General features: G+C 43.3%; 1 protein-coding gene across 1 annotated transcript in view; it reads right to left on the reverse strand.

Moving 5' to 3' along the window:
- Nucleotides 1–236: 236 nt before the first annotated feature.
- Nucleotides 237–26,529, reverse strand: part of SNX25 (sorting nexin 25) — a 266,994-nt gene continuing 240,701 nt past the window's right edge. Inside the window, 3 exon segments of the mRNA XM_030191496.1 lie at nucleotides 237–1,870; nucleotides 6,802–6,902; nucleotides 22,467–22,648. Coding sequence (XP_030047356.1) covers nucleotides 1,790–1,870; nucleotides 6,802–6,902; nucleotides 22,467–22,648 — 364 coding nt within the window. The 3' untranslated portion in view covers nucleotides 237–1,789.

The following is a 26,529-nucleotide window of genomic DNA, read 5'->3' on the forward strand; positions in this document are numbered from 1 at the left end:
TATGAGGCCTAACAATGCTTTTCAGAGAACTACAGAAGTCTCTAACTGAGACTGGGGAAAATACATCACCAATATGGCCTGAACAGGAAGGTAGCAAAAAGGAAAGGGAAATGGGACGATATACCGCCTTTCTGAGGTTTTTGCAACTACATTCAAAGCGGTTTCCATATTAAATACAGGTACTTATTTGTACCTGGGGCAATGGAGTGACTTGCCCAGAGTCACAAGGAGCTGCAGTGGGAACTGAACCCAGTTCCCCAGGATCAAGGTCCACTGTACTAACCACTAGGCTACGGAAGCCACTGCTAAAGAAAAGCCATATGCCACATATTGTTTGTAAAGAAATTTTGGCACTGCATGCAGGTAGGCTTTGTGAATTGATGAGATCAAAGTGAAATATTCTGATCTCAAGGCTAAGCGATATATGTTATATAAAATAAACAAAGCATATCATCCTAACTTCAACCATACAGTAAAGAACAATGGCAAGCAGCATTATATTGTGGAGATGCTTTGCAGTGGCCAGAAAAGGGCTTGTAAAGAAAAACAGATGGTGCAAAGTACTGGCAGATTCTGGAGTAAGTACAGCCTGTTTCAGTTTGCAACATTATCTGGGACTGATGAGAATATTAAACTTTTGGCAAGGCAGATTCTCAGTCCAAAGCAAAACCAACTAGGGATTAGGCTCAGCAAGAAGAAAACTAATGTCCTTGAGTATTTCAGTCACATTTCAGACCAGAAGTCCACTGAAAATCTATGGTAAGATTTAAAGACTATAGACCACAGGTGATTCCCAGCCAACTTGAAAGAGTCTGAGCCTATTCTACCAAGAGAAGAATGGGCAAAAACTGCATCATTCCAGAACACATAGCACAAAGTTAGCAGACACTTAACCCAAAGGACTCATGACTGTTATTGCTGCAAAAGGGACTTGTGTCAAATACTTCATTAAGGGGCATGAATGCTTTTGCAATTAACAGCTTTGGTTTCTCAATTTTGTTTCCTATAGTAGTTGTTTCACATTGAAAGTGTAGAGCACATTAATCAGTGACACAACTCCTAATGTGATGTATTTGAGCAGCATTATTTTAAAAGCAGAATGTGAAGGCACTGTATAGTTCAACTTTATACCCATGTGCATGGATGTTAAAGTGTTCTTAATGAAGTATAGTCTTTTCCAGGGACTAGAGTTACATGCCAAATGTTAGATATATGTGTAGCCTAATCATCATATACTGCAATCCATTTTCCTTATTTATTGCTTACAAGTTCTTCAAACTAAGGTAAATCTTTGGTAAAAAAATAAATAAATGAATAAATAAATAAATAAATAAATAAAATCAACAATAAAAATTTCACAATAGCCTTTACATGAAGTACTGCACATCAATGTTATTGAATACACATGAAATGCTAAAAGGAAATGCGCCAAATCCTCAATGAGGAAATTAACTGTACAACATTCATTTGTTTACACTTTTAAACAAACTTGAGTTTCCACACATTTAAAATAGTTTTTTTTATATTTTCAGTTTATATTAACATTTGAAATTCAATATTTTTAAACAAAACATATTCAATTAAGTTAAAAATAAAAACCAGATTATGAATTATTTTTAAACTTATTACAGCATCAATTTTTTCTCAAGTCTGTATACTTTACACAGAATAGGAAAAAAACATCAAGAAAGAACTCAACACTATTTCAATTGGCCCTCTATGGAAAAGAGGAAAATAAGTTTCATGTCTATTATGGATAGACATTTCTGAATAGTTCATTTGTGCTTCCTCACAATTGACCAGATCTGAATTGATCTATATGACTTCTAAGTTCAGGGCACAATTCAGTTAGTAGCAGCTCCATCAGCACCTGAATAAAGAAGAAAAAGATGCAGCTTTAGAAAAAACAGACAAAGAACATGAAAGAGAATGTGTAAACATCCAATGTGAGAACAAAGATTTCTTATGTGCACAAACAAAAAAAACAGCAAACAAGCTGCAGGAGACATCTTTATTAGACTAACATTACAGTTGTATGACTAACTTTAGGAGTTACATTTCTTTCATCAGCTCGGTAAAACCAAAATCTCCACACTTTTTTTTTTAATTAAAATTTCAAAGGTTGTACATTCCAGTACAAGACTTGACAAAAAACAGCAAAATTCTACTAATCAAGACTACTTATAGATTCTAGCCTAAATGCCAACCTTACTCCAAACCCAGACCCAAACCTTCTAATTACTTAGGCCCTGATGAACAAGTTTTACTGCCACAGCAGCGCCCTGACCTAACATCCTCTTGATCAAAGCTAATACTGTATAAATGATATGCACGTTATTAGCTTCCATCATGAGGAAGCAAAGTGGGTGGATGACGCATGCCCAGGACACAGGCTGTCAGGTATCAGCCCGGACTGAGTCAGCCCCGGGGGTCCACTGGACCCCCAGACCCCCTCATTGCAAAGGTCCCACAGAAAACCCCCCCAGCCTGGTGGTTTAGTGGGACTCCTGTCCTCACTCCCCCCTGCCGCCGCGGGTCTAGTCTGACCCGCGACAGGGGTCCTGACTTGATCCTCCCCACTGGTGGGCTAGTGGTGGAGGGATCCCCCCCCAACCAAACCACCTCCCTTGTACCTTAGAAGTTGGGGAGGAGGGACTAATACTCCCTCTTCCTAGTCAGGCGCCACCTCAAAATGTCGGTGCCCTGCCCGGTGCATCATGGGATAAATGGGGCGGGGTTTAACCACCACTAGCCCACCAGGGAAAGCTTTATGGTGAGGGAAGATAAAGTCTGGCCCCCTGTCGTGGGTCACATTGGACCCGTTTCGGCGGCAGGGGGAGGACAAGGGTCCCACTGGACCACCAGGCGCTTTTTTTTTTGGCATGTGGGATCCGGGGGTCTACTAGACCCTGGGATGACACTGACAGCCCAGGCTGCCTTGTCAGAGCACGGGAGAGGGGCAACTCTCCCCTTTACTCTAATTCCAGCTCTGAGCTGGTATAGGGTTAAGGCGGAAGAAGTGTCTCTGATCCAGAGCGTAGTTTTCTGATCATGAGGAGGGAATACCAATGAGCTCATTTAAATGTATTCCCTGGCACACTCGTTTTCTGCACTAGAGCCCTCTGATCATTCTGCGCAGGTAAATGCGGGCGCATTTACCTTTGATCATCTCTCTATTAGTGCGGTGATAACATGCTCAGCTATAAATTCTTCCAAATGCAAAGGATCAAGAAAAAGCACACTATGCCTTTTGCACTGCATTTCTGACTCTTGCTTTTTGTAAATAGTTTCACTGCAATAAAGACTGAATCATAGGCACTAATATTTCAAAATAATTATGGGTGCCAAACATAATACAAATCACCCCTCAATGGACATAAATGAAGATGTTCATTCAATATTGGGGGTATTCAGTTCCCACTGGTATCTACAGAGCTGGCTCTTATGATCTGAATGGTAAAGGTAGAGGTAGTAACAACAAAAAGTGGAGATGGTCATGGGGATAATGCCATCACTGGAGCCACACACTCGTACATTTTATTGTTGACTTGACAAGGCCTTGTTTCAGGAAGCGCCTGCGTTAGGAGTCCTTATTTTTCAATGTGAGTAAACACAATGTGTTCATAAACATTAGCCTCTCATAAAATCAGCTGATCCAACAAAATAGTGCAATGAGACAGAAAATCTTCACAAAAGTACTCCTTTGTCATAGACCACAAATGACGAAGAAGTAAATTTGTGAAGATTTTACTCCTCCACAGGGGCGTAGCTACGGGTGGGCCTGGGTGGGCCCAGGCCCGCCCACCCAAGCGCACACACATTGCAGCAGCAGCACGACGGCAGGAAAGCCACCCGCACAGCGCACCCACTGTAGCGCTCAGCTGATCAGGCTCGACAGAATCCAGCCCGATTTCGGTCTCAGGCCCGCCCGCCCACCACCACCCAAGCGCACACACTGTAGTCTGCAGTGCGGCAGCCTAGGCCCTAGCGTACAAGTCGTGCAGCCGCCAGCCGGGCACCCGCTCAGGTCTTCAGGGCAGGCTCGGACAACATCAGCCTGCCCGCCGGCGCCTACCTTCCCGGAATGATTGCTGCTTGCAGTGCACTTGCAGGGCCACGCAGGCAGCGCATCGTAGTTTCCCTTCCATCATCCATCCGAAGCGGTAGCAGCGCTGAATGGACGTGGCTGCGCTGCCCTGCGCAGCGACGTGCTCAGCCTCGCTTGTGGCATCATTCAGAGGGCAGGCTTTAAAAAAATATATATTTGCACGTGCGACGCGAGCCTCAGTCTGGCCCTGGGGTAGGAATTGGCTTGGGAAGTTCCAGATCATTCCAGAATCGAATTCCAGTGTCTCCAACTCTGCCAAGGTAAGCAGCAGCTGCCAGCAGCCAGCAGGTAATAAAATTGTAAATGCGGGTTTTTTTCATCATAATCATTATCATGTAATTTTTTTTAATTAAGGCTAGCTGCTGGGGCATATATATATATATATATATATATATATATATATATATATATATATATATATATAGTGCCCACCCATATTAGCTCTGGGCCCACCCAAAATCTCAGGTCTGGCTACGCCACTGCTCCTCCAGGGTAGCATTTTTAAAAATGGTCCCCATTCCATGCGCAGGACCCAAGAGGCAAGCGGAGCTCCAAAGTCTCAATGTGTGGTTGAGATGAAGGTGCAGGGATAAGGGATTTAGATGCATTAGGAACTGGGCAACATTCTGGGAAAGAGAAAGCCAATTCCCAAAGGATGGAACCAGGCTGCTGGCACTAACATTTAAAAAGGAGGCAGAGCAGTTTTTAAACTAGAATTGCAGGGTGGGGGGGGGGGGGGGGGGGGGGGAGGGAGCCAACAATTGCTCAAGGGTGCATGGTTGCTAGTTTGGAGTGAGGTATCCTTGAAGGATACTATCAGGAAATTTAGGAAATCCCGATACAGAGGTTTCAGCAAAGATGAAAGAAAGCCAGGAGTATTTAAGGGGAGAGCAGAATAAAGGTTGCAACTTATCCCTGTCAACTTCTAAGCAGCTTGTAGATGCAAGGAGAAACCACAATTTGAAGTGTCTATATGCAAATGCTAGAAGGCCAAAAAATAAGACGGGAGAGTTAGAGTATATAGCACTAAATGGAGAGGTAGATAAAATAGGCATGTCAGAGACCTAGTAGGAGGACAACCAATGGGCAACTGTGTTATAAAGGTACAAAATTATATCACAATGATAGGGTGGATCAAATTGGAGGGGAGAGGTTGCACTATATCTTAAAGAAGGAATTGAGTCAAAGTAAAAATTTTGCAGGCAAGAGATAGCTTATGAGGAAAAGAAACAGTTGAGAGGGGATATGATAGAGGTCTACAAAATCCTGAGTAGTCTAAGAATGTAAATCCACTGTTTATTCTTTCACAAAGCATAATACTCTGTTATATCCTAGATCTTTGATTTGTTATCTACTGAAAACTGCTTGTCAGCTTCAGCAGGCTAAAAATGAAATAACTAAACGCTTCAGTGCATTGAAGCACACAGCAGTGGCGTAGCAAGGGTGGGGTGGGGGTGGGAGGGGTGCTCCCTGTCAACTCCCCCTCCTCAGCGAATCGACACCCCCCCCCCGACCAGCTCCCACACCCTACCTTTAAAAAGAATATCGGGAGGCGAGGCGCAGCACCTCGCGCCTGCCCTGCACGTAAAAGAAATGTGGACCATCGGGTCTTCCCTCGCTCTATCTGTCCCACCCTCCGCTGACGCAACTTCCTATTTCCGCAAGGGCGGGACAGACAGAGGGATAGAAGGCCCGACGGTCCACATTTCTTTTACATGCAGGGCAGGCGCGAGGCGCTGCGCCTCGCCTCCCGATATTCTTTTTAAAGGTAGGGTGTGGGAGCTGGTCGGGGGATGGGGGGGTGCAACGGCGAACCACCCCACCCCGGGTGGCAGCCCCCCCCTGCTACGCCACTGGCACACAGGGCTTGATTTTATAATCAAAAGTCCAAAAAGGCAAACATATATAGAATAGGCTTTCAGAAATAGCCTTGACAGGGTGCATGTGCTGATGTACAAACTTATTCCTGCTCCAAAATTTAAGTGTAAATATATGCGTGTAGATAATATTTTATACATTGCCATGTTTGAGTTTCTTATATGCCATCATTAGGGCTTCTCTCATGAGCACTGCAATATCAACTTTAACACCTCTGTCTGTCTTTGCAGCTACTGAGAACAAGTGCAGCCTGTGGCTAATCAAGAGGTCACATCCTGATATAGTCACATGGATGCCAGGAGGCTAAGTGTTGGTGTGGCCCTGTGGCCACTGGGAGTAGCACCTAGGAGTAACTGCGCATGTTGTGGTGGTGCAAGGGACAGATATGAAAGGCCGTGGTGGGCTATGAGGGGAACTAGAGAAACAAAGTTATCAAATTCCTATTTGTTTAAAAGTATTTAGGACAGAATTTAGTCAGTGTATGATATGGCTGTGAGACTGAATTCAGCCAATGTTGATAAGGTGATCTAACTTAAAATGATACATGAAAAAAATGATAAACACCAACATTTTTACTCTCCTGGGAAAACAAAAACCTTATCAGCTGAGAGATAAATACCTAATTTACATCTTGTCAGCACCAAAAACTCAAAAAGAACTGTAATGCATTCTGATGTAGCCACTGAAAAGACTGAAAGCCTTAGCTTGAAGAATGCATACTATAAGTTCTGCTTTTGAGCAGTTTGCACAAACACTTTGCAGTACTCACTAGACATGAGGAACACATTCCAAATTCCTGAGAAGACTTTACTCACGTATAGTAGATGTTTATTAGCCCTAGTCTTCTGCAATGCATTGAAGATTTTAATTATTCCATGCCGGGCGTTTTGCTGTCCAAAAAGACTCTGCAGTGCATCTGAAATAAATACACCAATTATACAATGTTGGTAAAAAAATAAATATGCATGTTTTTATGAATGAAGACGAAATTAGGTCTTACCTCCTAACTTTCTTTCCCTGAGTTACACCAGATAAGTCCAGAACCTGTGAGTTGTATCCAACAACCAGCATATGGAAACAGAGAACAAGGCATTGTGAATCCTGACCTATAAGGATATCCTGTAGACCCAGCCATTCAGTATTTTGATAGCAAAGTAATCAGGACTGTGATCAAGTCTTTGTAGAAATTCATCTTTTCCTCCGGAATTCCAATATGCAATTTTTGAGTTCCTCTCTCACACTCCCTCTCTTTTAAACCTGATACAGCAAGAAACCATAGACATGGAGAAGCCGTTGCTTACCCTGGGACTGGTAGCATGGAATGTTGCTACAGTTTGGGTTTCTGCCAGGTACTTGTGACCTGGATCAGCCACTGTTAGGATACTGGGCTAGATGGAACATTGGTCTGACCCAGTACGGCTATTCTTATGTTCTTCTGTAAACAATATATCACTCACTGAGAAAAATATCATCACACAGGGTGGGAAGTTGGACTGGTCTGGTCAAACTTAAGTACCAAAAAAGCACTAGGAGCCCTCAAGAATAGAGGGGTGTCTGTTTAATAAAGTATTGATTTGACCCCCCACCCCACCCCTGATTCTTGAAGGCTCCTTGTGCTTTTTTTTTTTTTTTTCTACTATTTTCCTTGTCAGACTTAACAAAAGAAATTAGCAGATAAAATCTAATTTGACCTTCCTTATCATCCTCACCAGACAAGTTGAGAATCTGTGGGATGCAGGAAAGTACTTCTTAATATGGATGGGATTCAGCAACCCCTACTCTAAGAACTTTAGCTCCAAAAACTGCATCTGCCTTTGCAGCCACATTGGATGAGATCTTGGCCTTTTGTTTTTGTTTTTTTACATATATGTTTTATTCAACACAAACCAATAAGCACTTCAATGTCCAACTGTTAACTACCACCATTCCCCCCCCCCCCCCCACACACTTTTTCTCTCTTTCCTTTGCTTTCCCAATCCCTGCCCCTCGTTTCCCTCTTATCTTATTTCAGTCCAATTTTCTGCAAGGGGGGAGGGTTCCTCATACCACCCTCCTAGGTATAAAGCCTTGAAAAGTGCCCCATCCCTTGTCCCCCTGCCCACACTTTCCCAGCTTATCTCTTTCCTTCCCCTCTCTCTCAAACTGCAGCATTAATAGTGCATAGATCTAACCCAAACTCAATAATTTAACGGGAAACTATAGGCATGTGGCACTAAACAATCCTACAGAGGAGCCCAGATCTTTTGAAATACTACCCATCATCCTACAGCTTGAGGATTCCATTCCACTGTTTATATCCAGCCTATATCCATAGGAATCAAAGCAGGTCACAGTGCCAAAAAAAGTGATTTTTCTTTGTCATAATCTTTGTCAAAGAAATAAGTCTGCAATAATTTCCTAAACAACACATAATTAGACTCTTTTCAAGTCAACAAAGGTAACAAGTTCCAGATCTTGCTCGACTGATAACAGAATGAGTTCTTATAAAATCGTTTCACCGAAACACCTTTAAATGTTGGAAAGCCTATACTCAAAGTTGAAGACAACCTAAATAAAGGAATCGATAGAAGCTGAATTATAGAAAATGGACAAAGCCCATGTAAAGCTTTAAAAATAAAACATGCCACTTTAAATTCAAACCTGGTGTCCTACTGGCAGCCAGTGCAACCCTCTCAGCAAAAATGTAGACAAGTCAAATTTATTTGCTCTATTAATAAACTTAGCTGCCATGTTCTGCATCAACTGTAATCTTTATGGTGAGGGAAGATATGTATCCCTATGAATAAAGCACTACAATAATCAATGTGGGATAAAACTATCATCTGAAACAAAACCTTAAAATTTTCTAGGAAGAAAAGGAATCTTGTAGCTCTCAGTTATCCAAGTCTGTCAATGAGGCTGTCTCTTCCTATAATACTATGCTCTCCTCTGCTCTGGATACTCTTGCTCCTCCCATTCCCTGTTCTGTAAAACGTACCAAACCCCAGTCTTGGCTGACCTCTAGAATACGCTACCTACGTTCCTGTGCCCGCTCTGTCAAACGCCTTTGGCTGCAATCCCGTGCCCATGATGACTTCCATACATTTCAAATTCTTGCTGACCTCTTTCCAGTCTGCTCTTTTACTTGCCAAACAGGACTATTACATCCAGTTGAGAAATTCTCTTGGCTCAAACCCTCAACGTCTCTTTGCCACACTGAACTCTCTCCTCAAAGTGCCTTCACCTCCAACCCCCCCCCTTCACTTTCCCCCCAGACTCTGGCTGAGTACTTTCATGATAAGGGTCACAAGATTAAACTTGAATTCTCAACCAGATCACCTCCACCTCTCCTTCCCTTAGTCCATTCTCTCAGCCCTCCAACCCCTGCCTCCTTTTCTTCCTTTTCTGAAATCACTGAAGAGGAAACTACACATCTTCTTTCCTCCTCGAAACTAACTACCTGTTCCTCTAATCCTATTCCCACCCATCAACTTAACACTATCTCTCCTACTGTCATCCCTTTTATCTGTCATATCCTTAAATCTTTCACTGTCCACTGTGACTGTTCCTGATGCCTTCAAACATGCCATAGTCACACCACTCCTTAAAAAACCTTCATTGGACATCGATCACAGCCTACTCCTTGATACGCTGTCCTCACTTGGATTTCAGGGATCTGTTCTTTCATGCCCAGAGTTCCCGTTTTTTATAAAATCCTTACAAAATACTTTACTCTGAACCATGCAAAATGAATGTGTGTTCATTTCTTTCCTAGGTTCTAGTTTAAAAACTGCTTTATCTCATTTTTCTAAACATCAGTGTCAGCAGCCTGTTTTCACTCTGGTTAAGGTGGAGCCCACCTTTTCAAAATAGGCACCCCTTGCCCAGAATGTTGTCCAGTTCCAAAAAAATCGAAATCTCTCTTCCCTGCACCATTGTCTCACACACAAATTGAGACTGGAACCCTGCCTGCCTCTTGGGTCCATGCAGGATGTTACCTTGCATCCTCCCCAAGCCAACTATTATTGGTTTGTATGTTTTATAGTAACCCGATCAGATGTTTGGATGGGTGAGCTATAACTCTTGTTAAATAAATAAACTATGATATGTGCTATGTAATTAACTGCTAGTGATGAACTGTCATGCTTTTGACTTTTCATCACCTTTGTGCGCGTTTTCCATGCATATTCGTTTTGTATTATGTGATATTTATTATTTTAAATGTAAGTATCTTTACTCAATTTGTAGCGCATGTTTTCTGTGCATATAAATTGAGTACATTTAGCTTTCTAGCCATAATGAAGTGTCGGGTGATGAAAACATTCTTCTATGCCTAAATATGAACCCCGTGAAAATTTTAATAAATGGCTAATGAATTTTACAATGTAAGACATGAGACATTTTAAAGGATTAATGGACCCATCTTTCTTTAATGCATCAGGTAAAGATGAATAAAATGTTTTTTTGGTTTGTGTTGACCATGTACAATTATGGGGCAATTCCGTGAGTTGCTACCTCCAGTTAGATGTGTTGATGTTGTGCATCTGTGTGCCAAGATGCTGTTATAGAATAATACAGCTGCACTTTAATTGCAGTTAACTTTGCAATTAATGCATTAAATCATTAATTGTGATTAGTTTTTTAAATTATGATTGATTTTTTTACACGTTGCACAGTCTCCTGTCTCCTCTGCTCTCTTCCACTCATAACCCGTCCTCAGTGCAATCCAACATCTCCCCCCTCCCAAATCACAATTCAACATCATTCCCCCCCTCAAATCACAATTCAACATCATTCCCCTCCAAATGCCAGACTACCTTAATGGTGGTCTTCAGTAGATCCTCACCAGTAGCAGAGTTGCACACATGTTGCCTGCTTGGAAGTGTTCCCTCTGACATGCCCCACCCAGGCAGAAACAGGAAGTGATGTCAGAGGAGAAGGGATGAGCCAGAGGGAAAGCTTCAGAGTAGGCCACAAGCAGCTTATGTGCAACGCTGCCACTCCCAAGATCAGCAGAAGAGAGAGAGAGAGAGAGAGATAATGGACTCTAGGAAGAGAGAGAGAGAGAGAGAGAGAGAGAGAGAGAGAGAGAGAGAGAGAGAGAGAGAGAGAGATAATAGAACTGGGGGAAGAGGAGAAGGAGGGAAGGTTTGAGAAAGGGAAAGGTTAGATCTGGGGGTGGGAAGGAGGGAGATTATCAGTCCATTAGGGAAGGGGGATGGGATTCAATATATTGCCTTTTTGTGGATACAATCAAAGCAGTTTACACAAAGGGGGAAATGGAGGATTAAGTGCGTTGCGCAGGGTCACAAGGAGATGCAGTGGGAGGTAAATAACTAACATACAATTGTGTGATTAATCATGATTAAAAATTTTAATCGAAATGCAGCCCTATAGAATACTAATGTAAACTGGCACACCTGCATTTAGATGTGACCATTTATGCAAGGTCAATGGCAGGCATAAATGGGCACACTTAAACGCATCATGCCGCACATCACATAGTATTCTAAAAGTTATGTGTATTAGCTGAGACATACTCAAGCCCCTCCCATGTTTTGCCCATATGTATGCTCCCTTGAAGTTACATGCTACCTTACAGTATAGCACGTAGTGCATCTACATGCGTAATTGCCAATTTTCTCAGCACTTACACATTTGTAACTGCAGGCACCCAGTTAGAGAATAGTCCTTTGGTACACAGTACAACATAGAATATATCCAGGACATTTGTTTGTATTAGGAAAAAAAAAAAAAAGCAGCAGCAGAATATGTCACTGGCAAACCACAGCACTTTTGAGGTTCCCCCTTTTGCCAAACTGACTGAAAGTCAGGAAAAGTCAGGAAAGATCAAGTTTTATGAGCATTGTGAATAAAATCTATATTCAGTCATATTGATGTTGCTTTTACTTAGCATCTTCTTTTGTGCATTTTATCCATCTAATGATGGATAAACTAAAACAGTTTCTGTGTTATGCTCAAATTGTGTTTTACTATGAAAACTATGAATAGGAAGACAATTTGACAAGGTTCTTAACTTCAACTGTGTTACTGTAATACTTTTTTGATGAAGAGGTAAAGGGCTCATGATTCCCAACTCAGTGACCTTAAATTAGGAATTCCATAACACTTTAACAAGTATAGCTGAGAAGGGATAAGAGTTAATTTTGTATCTGACAGGCTCTTGGTGTTACCATTTACTTCTTTGGTCTTGTGTTAAAAACCTCTATCTCCAGTAAAAAACAAAACAAAAGAGGGCAGGAGAAGACCATGGACTAAAGATCAAGTTTTATGAGCATTGTGAATAAAATCTATATTCAGTCATATTGATGTTGCTTTTACTTAGCATCTTCTTTTGTGCATTTTATCCATCTAATGATGGATAAACTAAAACAGTTTCTGTGTTATGCTCAAATTGTGTTTTACTATGAAAACTATGAATAGGAAGACAATTTGACAAGGTTCTTAACTTCAACTGTGTTACTGTAATACTTTTTTGATGAAGAGGTAAAGGGCTCATGATTCCCAACTCAGTGACCTTAAATTAGGAATTCCATAACACTTTAACAAGTATAGCTGAGAAGGGATAAGAGTTAATTTTGTATCTGACAGGCTCTTGGTGTTACCATTTACTTCTTTGGTCTTGTGTTAAAAACCTCTATCTCCAGTAAAAAACAAAACAAAAGAGGGCAGGAGAAGACCATGGACTAATACTGAAATTCAGAACTGAACCCAAATGCTTACACATTATTCCTAAATTCATGACAAGAGGAAAAAAAGAACAGCCTCATTCCTGCAAAAACTGTAGTCTAGAAAAGTATTAATTGTAGAAAGTTAGAATTAAACGATCAGTTTTTCTTAAATAATGCAATGCTAGTTCTCCAAGGACAAGCAGGCCGTTATATTCTCACATATGGGTGATGTCATCCGACGGAGCCCAGTGGGCGACGTAATCTGACAGAGCCCGGTGTGGACTCTTACTAGCTAGTTGTAGAAATTTCTAGCAGCGTCCTACCATGCATGCGTGGGTGCCTTCCTGTCTGATGCGTGAGCTCGGGTCCCTCTGTCTTTGTTTTCCATGGAGTCAGGAGGAACCTTACAGTGTTCTTCTCAGTGCACATATTTTTTTGGATTTCGTAGTGCCTTCCCTTGCGGTTCTTTTTGCTTTCTGTTACTTATTTTTAAGTATTTTGTTATTCGTTTCCTTTTTTCTTTCAAATTCCTTTTGTTTTTTTTAACAGTTTCTGCAGCACAAGTTTCCTTTCATTTTCACACCTCTGCCCCTTTTTGGATTCAAAATTGAGAAGTTTAATTTGGTTGCGATTCTTTTTTCAGTGTCTCAGAAGACCCCCAATGGCTTTAAGAGGTGTGCTCAATATAATTGGGTGATTTTGGTAATGGACCCGCACTCATGGTGCATTTGATGCCTTGGGCCGAACCATGAGACTAACTCTCGTTCTCTCTGTTTAAAAATGCAGCTGAGGATACAGAGGGTGCAGCAGACCCAACAGGAGAAATGTTTTACCTCCTCGAAGACCAATGCATCGGCATCAGCAGCTGCAAGACCTTCTACATCCACTGGGAGTGCACCTGCATCAATATCTCTCGATGTGAACGGATTCTATGTCGTCCTTGTCGGCACCAAAGGACTGTAATGCTGAGCATCAGGAGAAGTCCAAGAAGCACAAGCATCAGCCCTCTTCAATTTGCAGTACCAGGAGAACCAGGGCACAGGCATCCCTGATAGACGAGAAGCACTGGCACAGAGAGATGTGCTCCCCCCTCTTTGGAAGAGGTGCCACTGAGGGCACTTGTGCCAGCAACGGAAAAATACCAGCTTCTCTCCAAGGCTCCTATGTCTGTGCAGACATCTTTGGCACTGGCACCTTGAAGGGTGTTAATATCGACTTGGACGCATACGGTGCTGCAGTCAGGGGAAGAAGCTTCCTCGGAGTCAGAGAATAGGACTGTACCTCGGAGCTCTTTGGGGCGAGGACATGGTTCCTCTGAGCAGGTACTTGTAGAGGAAATCTCCACCCTACTACAGGCCAATGTGGTTCAACCCCTGTGCCCAAGAAAATGGGAGGACTTTGTCCCATCCCAGACCTAAGGGCCATGAACAAATTCCTGACCAAACAAAAGTTCAGGGTGATTTTCCTGGGCACCTTTCTCCCCATGATTCTGGCAAATGACTGGCTATGCTCTCTGGACCTAAATGACACCTACATTCACTACTACTACTACTACTATTTAGCAGCGCTGCACAAACATAGAAGAAAAACAGTCCCTGCTCAAAGAGCTTACAATCTAATAGACAAAAAATAAATAAAGTAAGCAAATCAAATCAATTAATGTGAACGGGAAGGACGAGAGGAGGGTAGGTGGAGGCGAGTGGTTACGAGTCAAAAGCAATGTTAAAGAGGTGGGCTTTCAGTCTAGATTTAAAGGTGGCCAAGGATGGGGCAAGACGTAGGGGCTCAGGAAGTTTATTCCAGGTGTAGGGTGCAGCGAGACAGAAGGCGCGAAGTCTGGAGTTGGCAGTAGTGGAGAAGGGAACAGATAAGAAGGATTTATCCATGGAGCGGAGTGCACGGGAAGGGGTGTAGGGAAGGACTAGTGTGGAGAGATACTGGGGAGCAGCAGAGTGAGTACATTTATAGGTTAGTAGAAGAAGTTTGAACAGGATGCGAAAACGGATAGGGAGCCAGTGAAGGGTCTTGAGGAGAGGGGTAGTATGAGTAAAGCGACCCTGGCGGAAGATGAGACGGGCAGCAGAGTTTTGAACAGACTGGAGAGGGGAGAGGTGACTAAGTGGGAGGCCAGCAAGAAGCAGATTGCAGTAGTCTAAACGAGAGGTGACAAGGGTGTGGATGAGGGTTTTGGTAGAGTGCTCGGAAAGAAAGGGGCGGATTTTACGGATGTTGTAAAGAAAGAAATGACAGGTCTTGGCAATATGCTGGATATGAGCAGAGAAGGAGAGAGAAGAGTCAAAGATGACCCCAAGGTTTCAAGCTGAGGAGACAGGGAGAATGAGAGAGCCATCAACAGAAATAGAAAATGGGGGTAGCGGGGAGGTGGGTTTGGGGGGGGAAATGAGAAGCTCGGTTTTGGTCATATTTAATTTCAGGTGGCGTTGAGACATTCAGACAGCAATGTCAGACAAGCACGCTGAAACTTTGGTTTGGATGCAAGGTGAGATATCAGGGGTAGAAAGGTAGATTTGGGAGTCATCAGCATAGAGATGGTAGGAAAAGCCATGGGATGAGATTAATGAGCCAAAGGAAGAAGTGTAGATAGAAAAGAGGAGGGGACCAAGAACAGAACCCTGAGGTACGCCGACAGGCAGAGGGATAGAAGTAGAAGAGGATCCACCAGAGTGAACACTAAAGGTGCGGAGGGAAAGGTAGGAAGAGAACCAGGAAAGGACAGAGCCCTGGAATCCAAGTGAGGACAGGGCTCCCAGTCATAGGAAGTATCTAAGATTTTGAATAGGGACACATTATTACCAGTACCATGTATTGCTATTTGGCCTCACGTCAGCTCCCAGGGTGTTCACCAAAGGACAAGTGGTAGTAGTGGCGTACCTATGCAGGCCGGGAGTGTATGTCTTTCCATATTTGGACAAGCGGCTGGTCAAGAGCACATTGCAGGAGGGGGCGTCAAGTCCATGCGCCTAACCATTCGGGTATTGGAGCTACTAGGGTTCATCATGATCTACCCAAAGTACCACCTACTTCCAGTCCAGCAACTGGAGTATAAAGGAGCCCTGCTAGATACTTTGCAGGCTCGAGCCTTTCTTCCCAAGGCCAGGGTGGACACTTAACATAATACCCACTGGGTCAGTCAAATGGTCCATCTAACCCAGTATCCTGTTTCCAAAAGTGGCCAATCCAGGTCACAAGTACCTGGCAGAAACCCAAATAATTGCAACATTCCATGCTACCAATCCCAGGGCAAGCAATGGTACCTCATGTCTGTCTCAATAGCAGACTATGGACTTTTCCTCCAGAACCTGTCCAAACCTTTTTTAAACCTAGATATGCTAACTGCTGTTAACACATCCTCCGGCAACAAGTTCCAGAGCTTCACTGTTTGTTGAGTGAAAAAATATTTCCTCCATTTGTTTTAAAAGTATTTCCATGTAATTTCATTGAGTGTCCCTTAGCCTTTGCACTTTTTCAAAGATTAAAAAAGTCGATTCATTGCTTCTCATTCTACAGCACTCAGGTGCAGACCTCAATTATATCTCCCCTCAGCCATCCCTTTCCAAGCTGGAGAGCCCTAACCTCTTTAGCCTTTCCTCATATGAGAGGTGTTCCATCTCCTTTATCATTTTGATCGCTCTTCTCCGAAGCCTTTCAATTACACTATATCTTATTTCAGATACGACAATCAGAACTGAATAAAATACTCAAACTGAGGTTGCACCATGAAGCGATACAAAGGCATTATAGTATTCTTGCTCAAATTTATAATCCTTTTCCTAATAATTCTTAGCATCCAGTATTCTGTTTTGGCTGCTGCCACACATTGGGCAGAAAATTTCACCTTTATCAACACTTGCCTCACAGGTCACAGATTGGCACATGTTGAGATTGATGGGCTTCATGACCTCGACAGTGCATGTCACGTGTCCACTTGAGAGAAGCTCAATGGACACTAGCGTCCCAGTAGTCTCAGGGAGCTGGAAACCTAGAGGACACCATCCAATTCCTTCAAGATTTGACTTATGCTTTTCTCTGGTGGACAATTTGGATAAATTTGACTGTGGGGCTACCATTTCAAATTTATCCTCTGCAAAAGGTGCTAATGATGGATACATCCAACCTGGGCTCGGGAGCTCATGAAGATAGGTTTCACACCCAAGGGGTTTGGTCTGCTCAGCAAATAAATCTTCACATCAATCTCCTTGAGCTGTGGGCCATTTGGAATACTCTAAAGGCTTTCAGAGATCAACTGCAGAACCAAATTATCTTCATCCAAATGGACAACCAGGGGGGTACAGGTTCCTACCCCATGTGTCAGGAGGCAGTGGGGATGTGGCAATGGGTCCTTCTTTATGGGATGGCCCTCCGAGCCACACAGCCGTCAGTGAAAGAAAACTGCCTGGCAGAAAGAATAAGCATTCCATACTACCAACCCCAGGGCAAGCAGTGGCTTGCTTCCCCCATGTCTATCTGAATAACAGACTATGGACTTTTCTTCCTAGAACCTGTCCAAACCTTTTTTAAACCCAAACATGCTAACCGTTGTTACTACATCCTCAAGCAGCGAGTTCCAGACAGGGCCATGCCAATACGGTAAGCGGGGTAAGCACCGCAGGGGGGCACCGACCTCTGGAGGGCGCCGCCACGGTGCTTACCTGAGCTCCGCGCCGCCGAGGCCTTTAAACCTTTTACCTCCGAGGCTCCGACAGTCGCAGCAGCGTCAGTGAAAGCGCTGCCGTCTCCCTTCCCTTCGCGCTCGTTGGTTCCCTCAGTGTCCCGCCTTCTTCTGATGTCAGAAGGGGGCGGGACACTGAGGGAACCAACGAGCGCGAAGGGAAGGGAGATGTCGGCAGCGCTTTCACTGACGTTGCTGCGACCGGAGATAAAAGATCTAAAGGCCCCAGGGCGCGGAGCTGAGGTAAGGGAAGGGCAGAGAGGCATGGATAGGAGGGCAGGGCCCAGGGAGAGGACAAATTGCTGGAAATCGAGGGGAGGTGCGAGAGAAGAATTGCTGGCTATGGATGGAGGAGGGAAGGGCAGAGAGGGACAAGGATGGACATGGATGGGAGGGCAGGGCCCAGGGAAAGGAGAAATTGCTGGAAATGGAGGGGAGGGGAGAGAGAAGAATTGCTGGCTATGGATGGAGGAGGGAAGGGCAGAGAGGGACAAGGATGGACATGGATGGGAGGGCAGGGCCCAGGGAGAGGAGAAATTGCTGGAAATGGAGGGGAGGGGAGAGAGAAGAATTGCTGGCTATGGATGGAGGAGGGAAGGGCAGAGAGGGACAAGGATGGACATGGATGGTAGGACAGGGCCCAGGGAGAGGAGAAATTGCAGGAAATGGAGGGGAGGGGAGAGAGGAAAATTGCTGGCTATGGATGGAGGATGGAAGGGCAGAGAGGGACATGGATGGGAGGGCAGGGCCCAGGGAGAGGAGAAATTGCTGGAAATGGAGGGGAGGGGAGAGAGGAGAATTGCTTGCTATGGATGGAGGAGGGAAGGGCAGAGAGGGACAAGGATGGGAGGGCAGGACCCAGGGAGAGAGGAGAAATTGGTGGAAATGGATATAGAGCAAGAAATGAAGAAGAAAGGAGGAAAGTTAGGAAATAAATGGAAAGGAAGCCCTGGAAACGGAGTTAAGAGGACAGATAGCAGCAGAATCAGATACTGAGCCAGAATGATCAGAAAAAGAAAGTCACCAGACAACAAAGGTAGAAAAAAATCATTTTATTTTCATTTTAGCGTTTGGAATATGTCCACTTTGAGAATTTACATCTGCCATCTTATTTTGCAATGTATAGCAATTTGTTTTTAAGAATATTGCTGACAATTCCTGTCAGCGTGGCAAGTGGTGAGCGATCATTTTCACGGTTATATATCATAAAAAATTATTTGTGATCTATTTGTTGAGCAATCCCACAAAGATGCACTCCATCTTTCAGCTCCTATTTCCTTTGCATCTTGTGCCACACGGGAGGGGGGGGGGGGGGGGGCGCCAACTGACAGTCTGCAGGGGGGCGCCAGAGACCCTAGGCACAGCCCTGGTTCCAGAGATTAAATATTCTTTAAGTGGAAAAAATATTTACTCCTATTTGTTTTAGAAGGATTTCCATGTAATGTCCCCTGGTATTTGTCCTTTTTGAAAGAATGAAAAATCAATTCACTTTTACCAGTTCTACACCACTCAAAATTTTGTAGACCTCAATCATATCCCCCCATCAGCTATCTCTTTTCCAAGCTGAAGAGCCCCTAACCTCTTTTGCCTTTCCTCATATGAGAGGCTTTCCACCATTTTGGTAGCTCTTCTTTGAAAATTTTCTAATTCCGCTATATCTTTTTTGAGATATGGTGACAAGAACTGAACACAATACTCAAGGTAAGGTAGCACCATGGAGTGTTACAGAGGCATTATACTATTCTTGGTCTTATTTTCCATCCCTTTCCTACTAATTCCTAGCATCCTGTTTGCTTTTTTGGCCGTCGCCACACACTGGGAAGATTTCAGCATATTGTCTACAATGACAATGACACACACCTAGATGTTTTTCTTAAATGTTGACTCCTAAGGTGGATCCAAGCATCAGGTAACTATGATTTGGAGTATTCTTCCCAATATGCATCACTTTGAATTTCTCCACATTAAATTTCATCTGCAATTTGGATGCCAAGTCTTCCTGCAATTTTTCACAATCCACATGAGTTTTGACAACTTTGAATAGTTTTATGTCACCTGCAAATTTAATCACCTCTCTCATTCTGATTTTCAGATCATTTATAAATATGTTAAATAGCTCCGGTTCCAGTACAGATCACTATTCATCCTCCTCCATTGAGAAAAATGGCCATTTAACCCTACTCTCTGTTTTCTGTCCAATAACCAACTTCTAACCCACAGAAGGACATCAACTCCTATTCCATAACTTTTTTCCTCAGGAGTCTCTCACGAGGAATTTTATCAAAAGCTTTCCAAAAAATCTAGATAAACTGCATCAACTGGTTCACCATTATCCACATGTTTATTCATGTTCTCCATGAAATGAAGTAGATTGGAGAGGCAAGACTTCCCCTTGGCTGAACCTCTGTCCCATTAAGTCATCTTTGTCTACGTGTTCTGTAATTTTATTCTTTATAATAATTTTCACTATCTTTCCTGGTACTGACCATCAGGTTTACTCGTCTCTAATTTCCCGGATCACCCCTGGAATCCTTTTTAAAAATCGATGTCACACTGGCCACCCTCCAATCTTCAGGTACTACTGACAGGTTACAGATCACCAACAGCAGATCAGCAATTTCATGTTCGAGTTCTTTCAGTACCCTATACCATCCAGTCTATGTGATTTATCACTCTTTAACTTGCCAATTTGGCTCAGTACGCCTTCCGGTTTCACTGAAATGTCTTTCAGTTTCTCCACATCGTCACCCTTGAAAATTTATTTACTTGTGGCATTTATACCCCGCTCTTTCCTGCTCGATAGCAGGTTCAGTGCGGCTTACAAAGTATGATACAAAGTATCACAGAGATAATACAAAGTATGGAACAAAGTATAACAGAGATGACATAAAACCATTTCCAGTACAGGTGCGGATTTCTTACATCTTCTTCCATAAAAACTGAAGCAAAAAATGTATTCAATCTCTCTGCTATGGTCTTGTCCTCCCTGAGTGGCCCATTTGCTCCTTCATGATCTAATGGTACCACAGATTCCCTCAAAGGATTTCTGCTTCTGATGTATCAGAAAAATGTGTTACTATGACCTTTTGTCTACAGAGCAAGGTTTTCTTCATATTCTCTTTTAGCCTTCTTTATCAATGCTTTGCATGTAGCTTGACAATGCTTATGTTGCTTCTTATTTTCTTCATTCAAATCCTTTTTCCATTCTTTGAAGGATGTTCTTTTGGCTCTCTTTCACTTCACCTTTTAACCATACTGGCTGTTGTTTGCTCTTGTTTCCATTTTGTTAGTATGTTGACTACATCTGTTCTGAGGTTCCATAATGGTATTTAAAAAAAACCATCCATGCCTGATTTAAAGTCCTAACTTTTGCTGCTGACCCTACTAGATTCTTTTTAACCATTTTCCTCATTTTGTTGTAGTTGCCCTTTCAAACATTTAATGCTGCTGTAGTAGATTTCCTTAGTGACAAATATGGTTCCCTCTTCTTCTGGAGTTATTCTCCGAAGATCCATGGAAATTAGATTGTTTTCCAACCCTCATCATGCAGACCAACCTCCAATCCCTGGCCCACACGGCTTGGATGTTTAGAGCGTAGAATTTGAAACCTTGGGCTTGAAGAGGGTGTTTCTCACGTCTTGCTGGCTTCCAAAAAAGACTCCACTAGATGGTGTTACTCTTTTAGGTGGAGGAGGTTTGCTGTCTGGTGTGAGGGTAAAGCCTTAGATTCTCTCACTCGTCTTACACAAAAACTGCTTGAATACCTCCTTCACCTCTATGAGTCTGGTTTGAAAACCATCTCTGTAAGGGTTCATATCTCAATGCAATTAGTGCTTACTATCACGGTGTGGGAGGTAAGCCCATCTCTGTATGGCCTCTAGTTGTTCCCTTCATGAGAGGTTTGCTTTTGACAAAGCACCCAGTCAAACCTCCAACCTCACAGGATCTCAATGTTGTCCTTCCCAATCTGATGAAGGCTCATTTTCAGCTGCTTAAGTCCTGCCATCTGAAGTATCTGACCTGGAAAGTTGTGTTTCAGGTGGTGGACACTTCAGTTCACAGGGTCAGTGAGCTTCATGCTCTAGTAGCTGATCCACCTTACACTAAATTTCACCACAATACAGCCTCATGCACTCTAAGTTCCTTCCTAATGTAGTGTCAGAGTTCCATCAGTCAATCATCCTACCAATATTTTCCCCAAAACCACATGCCCATCCTGGCGAGAGTGTACTGCAAACCCTGGATTGCATGCAGGCCTTAGCCTTCTATCTGGAGTGGACTAAAGCCCATAGACAATCCACCCAAATTTTTGTTTCTTTTGACCCAAACAGGATGGGGGTAGCAATCTGCTAAAGAACAATTTCTAATTGGCTAGCAGATTGCATCTCCTTTACTTACATCGAGGCTGAGCTGACTTCAGAGGGTCATGTCAAATCTCATAACGTCAGAGCCATGGCTATGTCAGTAGCCCACTTGAGATCAGCCTCCACAGAGGAGATTTACAAAGCTGTGACAACGTCATCTGTCCACACATTCACATCTCATTACTGCCTTGACCAGGATACCCGATGTGATAGCTGGTTTGGTCAGGCAGTCCTGCAAAACTTGTTTAGTGTCTAGAATACAACTCCACTCCTTTACCAGTTTTGTTCTGTTCCAGGCTGCACCTCCACATCTAGTCCTCAAATTGTTTCAAGTCGACTGAGTAAAGGCCTTGACATTTCGAATCTTTATTGACCTAGCATTGTTGTTTTCAGTGAGCCTGGTAGCTAGGGATTTCCACATGTGAGAACACAACGGCTTTTTTGTCCTTGAAAAAAGCAAAGTTACTCACCTGTAGCATGCATTGTCTGAGGACAGCAGGCCAAGTATTCTCATATACCCTCCCCACATCCCCATGGAGTTGCATTCTGTAGCTTTTTTACAATGACTGAGGGACCTGTGCTTGCATGTCAGGTGGAAAGGCAACAGCGCATGCACAAATTTAAGAATACTTGGCCCACTGTCCTCGAAGAACACCTGCTACAGATGAGTAAATTTGCTATACTGGATATTAAAGGCTACTGAGTTTTAGCAGCTCTGGAGCATCTCTTTCAATGGGAAATATGGCAGTACTCACCTGGAATGTTTTCAAGTAATTTTTGCTGTGCTTTCTGTTTAGTTTCCTGACATTGCTTTTCTGTCCTGGATGCTTTTGGAGGTGCTAGTTTTGCATTGGGCCAGAAAGCATCACGAAACACGCTGATGTAGTAAATTACCATCTGTTCACTGAATATCCAATCCACAGTTTCACGTATTTGTCTGTTAAAAACAAAACAAAACCAAGGAAAATAAAATATCATATTTGAGTGAATTTGTTCTTTTGTGTTGCTGCTACAAGAGCACCCATTAATGTGTGTGGAGTTTCTTCAAGGTCCTTAAAGAAAATGGCCCCGGGTACCTGAAGAATTGGATGATCCCCTACACACCTCCTAGGACACTAGGGACCTCTCAAAGACTATCACCAACCACACCCTCTCCAAAAGACATTACATGATGTGATACCTGCACCGCTTAACACAAGATTATCTCTACTTCAGGAAGCAGGTGAAAGCTTGGCTCTTCAACCAGGCCTTTATTGGGAGAAGTAAATAACTTGTAAGTGTCACTCACATACATGAGTGACAAGGGCTGCACATACTGTAGCAGGACATGTTTATCCACTCCTACCCTAGCTGAGATATAATTTAACCATCTTTCAGACCTCAAGTGCAACCTTCTTTAAATTAGTCACCTTATTTTATAACTCCTCTTACTCTCTTACCTATCAATATGTTCCATCTTTGCCTATACCATACACTGCCAATTAAAATGTTCTATTACGTATTGTGTTGACATTGTAAGTAGTATACTATCAGGCTTATTTTTGAAAGAGAAGGGCGCCCATCTTCAGACACAAATTGGGAGACAGGCGTTCTTCTCTCAGGACGATTTTGGGAATCCTCAACTGTTTCCCATCGCGGGGATGACCAAAGTTCACGGGGGCGTGTCGGCACCGTATCGAAGGTGGGACTGGGGCGTGATTAAGAGATGGGCTTCCTCGGCTGATAATGGAAAAAAGAAGGGCATCCCTGACGAGCACTTGGCCGACTTTACTTGGTCCATTTTTTTCTTGCGACCAAGCTCTGAAAAGGTGCCCGAACTGACCAGATGACCACCGGAGGGTATCGGGGATGACCTCCCCTTACTCCCCCAGTGGTCACTAACCCCCTCCCACCCTAAAAAAAAAAAATTTGCCAGCCTCTATGCCAGCCTCAAATCCAGCTCCATGACAACAGTATGCAGGTCCCTGGAGCAGTTTTAGTGGGTGCAGTGCACTTCAGACAGGCGGACCCAGCCCCCCCTACCTGTTACACTTGTGGTGGTAAATGTCAGCCTTCCAAAACCCACCCGAAACCTACTGTACCCACATGTAGGTGCCCCCTTCACCCCTTAGGGCTATGGTAGTGGTGTACAATTGTGGGGAGTGGGTTTTGGGGGGCTCAGCACACAAGGTAAGGAAGCTATGCACCTGGGAGAAATTTCTGAAGTCCACTGCAGTGCCCCCTAGGTTGCCCGGTTGGTGTCCTGGCATAAATACGTAAGTATTGCCATACTGGGAAAGACCAAAGGTCCATCGAGCCCAGCATCCTGTTTCCAACAGTGGCCAATCCAGGTCACAAATACCTGGCAAGATCCCCAAAATGTACAAAACATTTTATACTGCTTATCCCAGAAATAGTGGATTTCCCCCAAGTCCATTTAATAATGGTCTATGGACTTTTCCTTTAGGAAGCCGTCCAAACCTTTTTAAAACTCCGCTAAGCTAACCGCCTTTACCACATTCTCTGGCAACGAATTCCAGAGTTTAATTACACGCTGAGTGAAGAAAAATTTTCTCAGATTCGTTTTAAATGTACTACTTTGTAGCTTCATCGCATGCCCCCTAGTCCTAGTATTTTTGGAAAGCGTGAACAGATGCTTCACATCTACCAGTTCAACTCCACTCATTATTTTATAGACCTCTATCATATCTCCCCTCAGCCTCCTTTTCTCCAAGTTGAAGAGCCCTAGCCGCTTTAGCCTTTCCTCATAGGGAAGTCGTCCCATCCCCTTTATCATTTTTGTCGCCCTTCTCTGCATCTTTTCTAATTCCACTATATCTTTTTTGAGATGCGGCGACCAGAATTGACAATATTCAAGGTGCGGTCGCACCATGGAGCGATACAAAGGCATTATAACATCCTCATTTTTGTTTTCCATTCCTTTCCTAATAATACCTAACATTCTATTTGCTTTCTTAGCCGCAGCAGCACACTAAGCAGAAGGTTTCAACGTATCATCAACGACGACACCTAGATCACTTTCTTGGTCCGTGACTCCTAACGTGGAACCTTGCATGACGTAGCTATAATTTGGGTTCCTCTTTCCCACATGCATCACTTTGCACTTGCTCACATTAAATGTCATCTGCCATTTAGACACCCAGTCTCCCAGTCTCGTAAGGTCCTCTTGTCAGGGGGACCAGTGCACTACAAATTCTGGCTCCTCCCATGACCAAAGGGCTTGGATTTGGTCGTTTTTGAGATGGGTGTCCTCGGTTTCCATTATGGCTGAAAACCGGGGACGACCATCTCTAAGGTCGACCTAAATGTTGAGATTTGGGTGTCCCCGACCGTATTATCAAAACAAAAGATGGACGCTCATCTTGTTTCGATAATACGGGCTTCCCCGCCCCTTAGCCGGGCCGTCCTGAGAGGACGCCCCGTTCGATTATGCCCCTCCACGCCATACTTTGTATTGTTATTTGAATATTTTTACTGCTGTAATTGCCTATTGCTCAAGTTTGATTTATTCTTACTGTACACCACATTGAGTGAATTCTTTCAAAAAGGTGGTAAATAAATCCTAATAATAATGAGAAAAGGCGGGTCAAGCGAAGTTAGACAATTTCTCTGTAAATATTAATTTTCTGTTGTTTCTGTTTCATACTGGGAATAGCTACAGCAGCACACACACACACACACAAGTGGAAAATTAACTTCCTTATACAATATATCTATTGGGCACACAGCTTCCCCACATTATAGTTTACTAAAACTTGATATACCTCTGTTACAACAGCATTGGTTACAGTGGTTTACAAATACTAAAATAACATAAAAACATAAAGGAAAGAAACACCAAAATTTGATAGGATAGGATCACATATACCAAGAGACCATTCATACCAGGTAGAATCACTGAGATGCCAGGGACTGTGCGTGCAGGACACCAAGCTCAATGTCGGGCTGTGACTGGGTCATGACCAAAGGCGAGACGAAAAAAATGCGCTTTTAAGTGTCTTAAATTTCACAAATGAAGGTTCCCCCTCTAATAACAGAGGGGAGACCATTCCAGAGATAAGGGGCCAAAAAGAAAAATGAAGATTGTTGATTCGTAATGGGCTATTCAAGGTGAGGGTAAAAAGACGATATGTGACAAGTGACCAATTGGTACGAGTAGGGGTATAGGGTATAGTGAGGGAAGATAGATAAGAAGGGATGCTAGTGTGGAAAGTTCTGTGAATTAAAGAATTTTGAACTGAGGATGATATAAGATTGGAAGCCAGTGCAGGGATGCGAGAAGCAGTGTAACATGGTCAAACTTATGTGCTGCCCCTCAAATCATTTTAAATTCTGAAAGCAAGCCAATGAGCAGTCAGCACTAATTCCACAGCAGAAACTTCCTCACTCATCCTCTTCTCCTCTGTCAGACTGCACCAGTGATATGGGGCACATAGAACATCAAATACCAGTAGGTAGTGGCAATGGGATGAATACTGGGGCTGCTGCAAGTATTTTATTGGCTCCTGCTTGAGCCTCCCTACTCTTCCATTCATCCAGTCTTCCTGTCCAACCTCACTGCCAGACACCAAATCCACTGCTTCCCAGGAAATGAGAAACTGTTATTCTAAGTCTACCACTCATGCTAGGGTTGCCAGACCATGTGGGTTTGAGGCCAATATCCGAGCCTGGAGCGCCACAATACTCATGCTAGCAGGGTACACATGCATACTAACCCTGACAGATAGCACTTGGAATAAGCACATTACTATTTCATAGATTAAAAAAACTATATATATATATACACTTCAGACTTCTGTTGACTTCTTCAGACATTTA

The sequence above is a fragment of the Microcaecilia unicolor genome, chromosome 2 (genome assembly GCF_901765095.1).
Source record: "Microcaecilia unicolor chromosome 2, aMicUni1.1, whole genome shotgun sequence".
Taxonomy (NCBI): domain Eukaryota; kingdom Metazoa; phylum Chordata; class Amphibia; order Gymnophiona; family Siphonopidae; genus Microcaecilia; species Microcaecilia unicolor.